At 41.9% G+C, this 9,495-nt stretch overlaps 1 protein-coding gene across 1 annotated transcript; it reads right to left on the bottom strand.

Moving 5' to 3' along the window:
- Positions 1 to 769: 769 nt before the first annotated feature.
- Positions 770 to 1,155, bottom strand: LOC117381175 (histone H2B 1/2-like). Its single transcript, XM_033978072.2, has one exon. The coding sequence runs from the start codon at positions 1,142 to 1,144 to the stop codon at positions 770 to 772; it is 375 nt and encodes a 124-aa protein (XP_033833963.1). The 5' UTR covers positions 1,145 to 1,155.
- Positions 1,156 to 9,495: the final 8,340 nt, after the last annotated feature.

Genomic DNA, 9,495 nt, shown 5'->3' with positions numbered 1-9,495 from the left:
CGCTGTTCCGCTTCCTTTATGTGGCCTGTGCGGACGTAAGAGAAGACAGGCTCTGGACGAGGCCGTTTTTTCACTAATAACCACGCGATATGGGGTCATTCCAAGGGTCATTTACCCTCCTGAAACAGATTTAATATAATAGAGCAAACGTTTGTGTTACAGGATATTATCAAAGTAGACAAATCAAACACGCTCATATCCTTCCATCCTGATACTATCCAAACGAGTTTACTGCTTCATTATGACGGAAGATTACTCTATAAGACCGGTTTTACACCCTGTTGACACTTTACACTTAGAAACTTAAATTACTAAGTTAGCATATTTGTAAAATACAATTTTAATGTTAAACAGTATCATTATGTTCTATTGTAAATTACATCAGAATTTTCTGCATTCTGCTTAGTAAATTGAATTACCTCTATGTAGCTCATATCTACTGCCCACGTTTTTTGTTTTATTAGAACAAGGTTAAGGAAACACTCAGAGTACTGCACCGGGTCCAACTCTTGTGTATGATAGCAGAACATCAATGGACATTAGTCTCCAAACAAAGCTCCCCTGTAACATGACCAAAAACGTGAAAGTAGACAGCACTAAGGTTTCATGGACACAATCAGGAATGCGGGAGACTACTGCAGTTCTAGGCCATATATATGAAGATAAATGCAAGATGTCTTGGAAATGATGTTATATAAAATAGAAAGGCTCTTTTTCAAATGTGGGTGGCCCTGAGAAGGGCCGTTGTTTCGTTTTAAAGAGGCGCAGTTTACTTGGAGCTGGTGTACTTGGTGACTGCTTTGGTGCCCTCAGACACGGCGTGTTTAGCCAACTCTCCGGGCAGCAGGAGGCGCACAGCGGTCTGGATCTCCCTGGAGGTGATGGTGGAGCGCTTGTTGTAGTGCGCCAGGCGGGAGGCCTCTCCACCAATTCTCTCGAAGATGTCGTTGACGAAAGAGTTCATGATGCTCATGGCCTTGGAGGAGATACCGGTGTCGGGGTGGACCTGCTTCAGCACCTTGTACACGTAGATGGCGTAGCTCTCCTTCCTGGTCTTTCTCTTCTTCTTGCCGCCTTTTCCGGCGGTCTTGGTCACGGCTTTCTTGGAGCCCTTCTTGGGCGCGGTCTTTGCTGGATCAGGCATGACGAGGCTTTTCGCTGAACAAGTGAAATAACTGTGTCTCACACAGCCTCCGTCCGCTGTATTTATACCCGCCCCATGTAAAGCAGCTGTGGTGTTCCTCTGATCTGATTGGTCGAATAGCATACCTCTCTCTTTTTTCTTTTTTTTTTCTTTCTCTCACATTAATGACCTTAGGGCCCGAATGTAGCAATATACAATAGAAATACACAGCCATAATATACAGTTTTATTCTCTGGTTGTTCGATTCAATGCTGACATATATATTATAAGTCTATAACTGAAGCATGATTAGAAGAGACTGTGCTCTGTTACTTAGCTGTAACATGGACTGAAGATGACTCAGATGTCCTGATATTAGTGATATAGGGCACACAAAAACACATCTTAGTAATGCAAAATGTGTTAAATTTACAGATGGATCTTTATGTATGGGATGATTTAACTTCAAAAACAAACCCCACTGGTTAAAATCAGACATTCAATTATCAGATGCGGGAGTTGCGCTCAAATCAGACTTGAAATGCTTCTCCTTGAAAAAAAAAAACAGGAACAAACTGGAACATGTCTCTCCCACTTTGTTAGTTCTGATCAGGATGTTTTAAGTAGGATCATTTAGTTTACAAGTTTGCATCAAATTGTATTTTGTAATTTGATGTAAACACTTGCAGGCACTTGAATTTCAAAGCAGAGGATTTGGACTGGACCTAGACTAGGACTGGCTTTGGACTTAGACTGGACTTGAACTTGGACTGGATTTGGACTGGGTCTAGACTAGGACTGGCTTTGGACTTGGACTGGACTGGATTTGGATTTGCATTTTCCTGTGCTCCTTGATTCATCCAGCTCAGGAGCCTTAGTCGTGCTGTCAGTGACCAGTGTGTGTGGGTGTGTGTGTGTGAATGGGTGCGTGGTTCCTTGATGTAAAGTGCTTTGAATGTCTTGAAAGTGGAAAAGCGCTGTATAAAAATGTGACCATTTACCTTAATAGTCAGATACAAAAGCACTACATATAAATTGTACTTTTTTGCAGAACAGATTAAATGCAAATGAGTTAATTTAGCTTCTAAAATGCTCGCAAGTATTATTTTTTTTTTAGCTCATCTGATTATATTGTGACCTGAATAATCACAATGATCTATTGAAATGTAATAATATTGACATTCCTAATGGTGGTGCTTATCTTTGAAACATTAAGACACTTTTTCATAAAATAGACAAAGATAACCATTGTTTGAACTGCTTCTTATGTGAAGGACGTTTTCTTTCAGTGTTTAAGCAGAATTTGTTTATAAGATTTTGAACAAACACTAATCATAATCACTAATCATACAAATGAGTACAGTCATTATAATGAATGACTTATAAAACATTCTCTTATATCATTTTTCTAATGGAGCTAGACAATCTGCTTATTTCCATGTGATGCTCCACAGTGTGGCATTAAACTTGTATATCTAGCATTTAATTCACTTAAGTTGTTTTAGAGTTCAAATACACAGAAAATATTCCAGTGAGCCGGCTTGCCTCTTTACAGATCTGAACTGTAACTTGGCCTGGTGATGTCGCCTGCATGTCTCCATGGAGATAAATCATTTTAATGCCATATTGTGAAACAGTCAGAGCAAAGCAATAACATCTTCTATCCATCTCAAAGAAACGAGCAGTGTCTATTTCTACAGGCACTAAATATTGCTGCACTACAAAACCCTGTGACTGACAGCAGATGTGGAAGAAGTAAATAAAAATACAGATACAGAGGTAAAAAGATATTAAAGTTAAAGTAAAAGTATCACATGAAAAAAATCTTCTTAAGTAAACATATTTAGGTACCCATTTAAAAATGTAGAAAAAGTAAAAGTATTTCACACAACTGTTGTTAATTTGTTAAAGTGTTAAATGTAGTGATATTGATTAAAATTATTCATATTTTGGTCAACAGCAGCAAGACGAATAATGTCTTAATTTTACTTACAAATTTTCTGTATTTATTTTTATTTGCTCAAAGCTGAAGCTTGACCTCGAAAACTTTAGTCAAGATGTTATCACAAACATGGTAAAAATAAACCCTCAAAATATATCAAAACTACTTTTTTATTTTTCAGTCCAGTTAAAAAATGTAGTGGAGTAGAAAGTACAGACACCAGCTCTCAAATGGAGTAAAATAAAACTAAAAAGAATCTAAAGTAAAATGTACAGATACCTAAAAATTCTACTTAAGTACAGTACTTTACTATGTGTACTTTGTTACCTTCCAGCACTGGTTGCTGGGCAGATACTTAAAGCACTGCAGTTTATTTTTAAAGGCTCTCCTGTTAGTGAAAGTTAACAAGAGCTGTTCAGCAGCCAAGGGCAGCCAGTGCAAAACTTCAAATACTGGATTGGAGTCTATGTGACAAATAGAATCCTTGTGGGATATTTCTGCTACTAACTCCTAAGTCTATTTTCCTTTAACATCGATCCTCTTTGAATTGTCAGCCTATTTCTGGACATCTCCCAGTGTTGTCTTTTGAGATTAAAACAACGTCAATGCCACCTCAGACTGCAGTATTAAGAAGAGACAAGTAACCACACTTCGCTCTCCATAAAAACCCTTACAATCCTTCAGTTGGACCATTATAAACAAACATGGCCGCTCACAATTGCATTATTCTTCACGGTAAACAAACCTCCGCACTGTAGACTCTTCCCACGTGCGACAGCTCCGTCAATCAAATCCTTTATCTACTTCCTCGATGAACCACTGCTGCGGTGGCCTGCCAATCAGAAAAACATCGCTGTCAAAAGTATAGGTTACTACGTTATATTGAAAAGCACGGTAGTATTATGTACATTAAAGAGCCCATATCACTCTATTTTCTGTTATAATGTTGTTTCCTCATCACAAACAGACCTGGAGTTGTGTTTTGTTTCATTCACACAAGTTTAACACACAAACCCTGCATATTTAGGCTGAGTTCTTCTCTCAAACTGAAAACACCCTGTTCCACCTTGTGATGTCATGTAGAAATACAGGAAGTGCTCCACTGAGCTTTTAAACTCCATACACCTTCTCTAGAATCACTTAGATCATTTCAGCCCTGGAATTGCCAATCTCCAGTAAACTAACTAACTACTGCTCCATGACATCACAAGGTGGAACAGAGCATTTTGAGCTTGATGTAAAAAGATTAATTATTCAAGGTTTCTCAAACGTGTGGGTGAAGCAAAACACAACTACAGGTATGTTTTTGAGGAGGTAACAGCCTTCTAATATGGCTCCAATAATGTGGGATTTATCAAGAAGCGATGGAATTATATTTTGATAGCAGTGAAAAAGATTTGTTTTAGTATTACTATACTAAGTGTAAACGAGCGTCCAATGACTTTTACAAATGGCACTCAAATTAACTCTTTATTTCTATGGAGACAAGAAAGTGGAGGATGCCTCACCACAAAGGTTAGCTTATCCATGGTAATTAGCCTAAAGTTTAAGACAGTGACTAGTGAAAGTAGCTGAGGTAAATGCTAGCTAGGTTTACAGCTAGCACTTTTCCTCAACTCGCTGCTTATTTAATGTTTACCTCAAATATTTAACCAATCAGTTACTTTTCTAATAAAAAGTAGAGTAGCATCCAGAAAGAAGAACAAAACGGCGGTGTGACTGGTGGTACTTGGGGCACAATGTTTCCGATATCACTTAAATAAATATGTTATTATAAAAGCAAAACTAAGTAGTCCTACACTTAATTCAAAGGAAAAGGGTTAATCTGAGAAAATACCATCTCCGCTCCTACCATCACCTCTTTTCTCTTCCAGCCGTCAACTGAACAGTGACCTTTGACCCCTGTGACTGGCGCAGTGTTCACGCGCCTGGAGGGAGGGCCCGCGCGCTCAGGTGTCCCCGGCTCTTCTACATGTGTTCAGCCCGGAGCGCCTGTGGAAGAGCTGCACTGGACCTGGAGTCTGCCTCTGGAGTCTACACTGTGGGTTTATTATCGAAGCAATAGCGCCCTCAGCTGCGCGGTTTGTGTAGTATCTGTGTTTTTAGAAATGCAGGGTGTAGTTTCATAGTCCACCGCTGGAGGGCAGTGTTTACCTGTGTGTTATACGTATTGTACTACGTTTCAGCTGAAGTCACAGTGGGCCCATAACTCAGAGGTCAGTGGATCGAAACCATCCTCTGCAAAGCGTTTTTTTTTTTTGTTTTTTTTTTTTTTTTTAATTCCACAATCGATGATGTCATACTTTTCGATGGCAGGAAGGTTTTCCACATTGATTATATTGTATTTTGCCATGAGCCAAAAGGTAAATGCACAAATATTGAACCTGATCGTTTCTCTTAACTACAATCTGCATTTTAACAATATTATTTTTTGTATCACCATTGTATAAAGTAATACTCGCCTATAAAATACTGTGATGTCATCTGAAACCCAGTAACATGGGTAATTCACAAATAGACAAAACATTTAGTGAAAAGCGTAGGTTTTATTCTGTAGACTGTATAAAATTTTGTTGTATTTGCATCAGAAGATCCAGGAATAAATAAGATCAGACCTTAATATCTACAATACATAATAAACATTCAACATGTCATTGTAAACGTCAGTCAAAATCCACTGTCTGCTCTGTGTTGTATGTTTGATGCAATTTTTTCTTCTGTTTTAGCCGTTCCTTATTCCTCTTCTCCAGCCTGAATGAAAAGTATTTCCTCATCATGACTTATCTCCTATCTAAAGCATATATAAAATACTTGTGACCTGGTTGTGATCTTCTGTATGCAGCAATTGAGGTTCCTGTGTTGACTCCTGCTCACTTCTGGAGTCACCAAAAGCTCCCGCTGCAAAGATCCAATGGGCTTTGTAAAGATATAATGGGCTGGAGAAGGCTTTAGTATTCCATCCAGTCAGGTCAGATTGGATGGAAATGTGTTGAAGCACTATTATACGTGTGCAAAACTTGGACATAGCTTTTACTAAGAACTGTTGTGGCTGCTGTTTGTATTCATGAAAACAAAACTGTGCTTGATTAATATTTGATAAAAACACATAAAACCTCAAAATCAACAATACAACAACACAGCTTACTCAATGACTTTTGACACTTTTGAATGCTGATAATAAAACAGTTTATTTAGAGTCATTCTGGCGACGGTTGCTTGGGGAAACCCGCTCACATTAAACTGGCTGGATACTGAAGTTGTTGTTGAGTATTTCCAGTGCATAAAGTGATCCGCCTCCTTTTAGGATCCTACAACTCTAAGCCCAGCCACATAGGTGAAACAATTTACAACACAATAATAATAATAATAATAATAATAATAACACCACCACACTCAACACTACACTTTTTAATTTTTAATTTTATTTTTTTCTTAACAGTAACACACATAGATTAAACTATTTTTAACACAATAATAATAATAACACCACACTAAACTTTACACTTTTTTTTTTATTTTGTTTTGTTTTTGGGTTTGTTTGTTTTTTTTCTTAACAGTAACACACAAACATTAAACTATTTTCAACACAATAAAAATAATAATAATAACACCACACTAAACACTACACTTTTTTTTTTTTTTTTTTTTGTTTGTTTTGGGGTTTGTTTGTTCTTTCTTAACAGTAACACACATAGATTAAACTATTTTCAACACAATAATAATAATAACACCACACTAAACACTACGCTTTTTGGGTTTTTGTTGTTTGTTTTTTGTGTTTTGTTTTTTTTTGTGTTTGTTTTTTCTTAACAGTAACACACATAGATTAAACTAATTTCAACACAGTAATAATAATAACATCACAATAAACACTACACTTTTTGTTTGTTTTGTTTTTGTTTTTTTTCAACGGTAACACACAAAGACAAAACTATTTACAACACATTAATAACAACACCACACTATTTTTTTTTTTTACATTTAACACTAACACACTATTTACATGCTATTTGCAACACAGTAATAATACACCACACTAAACTTTTTTTTTTTTTGTTTCAGCTTGCAACACAATTTACATACTGCTATAAAAAGGATACTCCACCTAACTGTGAGGTGGTGTTGGACCCCCAGCTCCTCTTTTGTTCCTTCAAAGAAACACAGAGACAGAAAGGTGGTTATAAAAATAACTAGTACTTGTGTTTTTCCGGTGGAATTGGCGTCTGTGCTTCACTTACCTTTTCCAGCACGTCCAGTCCAGCTCACGCCCCTGCAGATCAGCCTCCATCCGCACCACCCGGTCCGGCTTAGGTCCAGGGAACAGGGGCACAGACTCCACCTCCACCTGTGGGATAAGAGGGGTTGGGTTAGGGCTGGGGACATTGTCAAAAGCAGGTAATGGCTCAGCGACCTCCAGAGAAGAGGAGGTGAGCTTAGCAACCTTAGCTGGACAAGTACGCTTAGCAGAATTGAGACGTTTAAGGGCCTGACGAGCATGGAGAGGAGGGATATAGGGAGGAAGCATAGCGTCAGGAAGAGGAATGATCTGAAGGCCCCTTGCAGAAAGTGCACAGGAGGGCTTAGGGACTTTTAGGCCCCTGGCAGAAGGTGCACAGGGGGGCTTAGGGAACTTAGGAAGAGCGCGGGAGAAACGTGCATGGAGCTTAGCAAGAAAGGAGGGCTTAGCAGGACGACGAGGGAGGAGCTTAGGAGGACCAGCAGAGGAGAGTTTAGCGGGAGGGAGGACCTTAGCAGGAGGAGCAGGGTGGAGCTTGGCAGGAGGGAGAGGAAGGAGATTAGCAGAATTTAGGAGTTTAGGAGGAGGAGCAGAGGAGGGCTTAGCAGGAGGAGTAGGGAGGGGTTTAGTAGGAGGAGCAGGGGAGGGCTTAGCAGGAGGGGGAGGGAGGGGTTTAGCAGGAGGAGCAGAGGAGGGCTTAGTAGGAGGGGGAGGGGGAGGTTTAGCAGGAGGAGCAGAGGAGGGCTTAGCAGGAGGGGGAGGGAGCGGTTTAGCAGGAGGAGCAGAGGAGGGCTTAGCAGGAGGGGGAGGGAGGGGTTTAGCAGGAGGAGCAGAGGAGGGCTTAGCAGGAGGGGGAGGGACGGGTGTAGCAGGAGGAGCAGAGGAGGACTCAGCAGGAGGGGAAGGGAGGGGTTTAGCAGGAGGAGCAGAAGAGGGCTTAACACGAGGAGCAAAGAGAACCACAGCAGGAGGGAGAGGGAGAAGAGTAGCGGAAGACCTCAGCAGGGGAGGGAGGGGCTTTGCAGGAGCAGCAGAGCAGGGCTCAGCACGAGGAGCAAAGAGGAGCTCAGCAGGAAGGAGAGGGGGGAGCTTAGAAGGAGGGAGAGGGAGTAGCTCAGCAGGGGGAGCAGAAAGGAGCTTAGGAGGACGGAGAGGGAGGGGATTAGCAGGAGGAGCATAAGGGCGCTTGGCAGGAGGAGCACAAGGGTGCTTAACAGGAGGAGCAGAAAGGAGCTTAGAAGGAGGGAGAGGAAGGGGCTTAGCAGGAGGAGCACAAAGGCGCTTAGCAGGAGGAGCAGAAAGGAGCTTAGCAAGAGGGAGAGGGAGGGGCTTAGCAGGAGGAGCATAAGGGCGCTTGGCAGGAGGAGCAGAAAGGAGCTTAGAAGGAGGGAGAGGAAGGGGCTTAGCAGGAGGAGCACAAAGGCGCTTAGCAGGAGGAGCAGAAAGGAGCTTAGCAAGAGGGAGAGGGAGGGGCTTAGCAGGAGGAGCATAAGGGCGCTTAGCAGGAGGAGCAGAAAAGAGCTTAGCAAGAGGGAGAGGGAGGGGCTTAGCAGGAGGAGCACAAGGGCGCTTAGCAGGAGGAGCAGAGGAGGGCTTAGGGGGCAACGCAGAGTCACCCAGAACAAAAGAACCAGGCAGCACAGTGAAGCTGAGCTGAGACACCTCAGGAGAGGATGTCAGCTTAGGAACCTCAGAAGGAGCAGAGGGGGGCTGAGCAGAGGAGGGGCGCTTAGCAGGAGGAGCACAAGGGTGCTTAGCAGGAGGAGCACAAGGGTGCTTAGCAGGAGGAGCACAAGGGTTCTTAGCAAGAGTAGCAGAGAGGGTGGGGGGGCGAGAGGGAGGAGCAGATGAGGAGGAGGCAGAGTTCCAGCCAGGCCTGGGAAACTTAGAAAAGGAGGGCATAGCAGAAGCAGGAAGGAGAGAGGGAGAGAAGGTAGGGTGGTGTGTGTGTCTGTGTGTGAGTGTGGACTTAGGGCCTGAGGCGGGGTCCTGCAGGAGGTCTAGACGCCTGATGAAACACTGAGCCAAGGATCACACAGATCTGTGAAGAGGAACAGAATATGTCACACACTGCTCCTCACATGCTGACAGCAATCATCCAAGAGCACAGCACAGACAAAGAATATAAAGGGTTAAACTCATTATAAAGACAGAGCACTGTCCACACTGGAGTCTGACCCATCTCTAATACTG

This window comes from Periophthalmus magnuspinnatus, chromosome 14 (assembly GCF_009829125.3).
Source record: "Periophthalmus magnuspinnatus isolate fPerMag1 chromosome 14, fPerMag1.2.pri, whole genome shotgun sequence".
Taxonomy (NCBI): Eukaryota; Metazoa; Chordata; class Actinopteri; order Gobiiformes; family Gobiidae; genus Periophthalmus; species Periophthalmus magnuspinnatus.
The sequence above is the reverse complement of the archived record's forward strand: the minus strand, read 5'-3'. Positions and strand labels throughout refer to the sequence as shown.

What these genes read in the sequence shown, in the direction of transcription:
- LOC117381175 (XM_033978072.2), bottom strand. Translation starts at nt 1,144, where the DNA reads ATGCCTGATCCAGCAAAGACCGCGCCCAAGAAGGGCTCCAAGAAAGCC.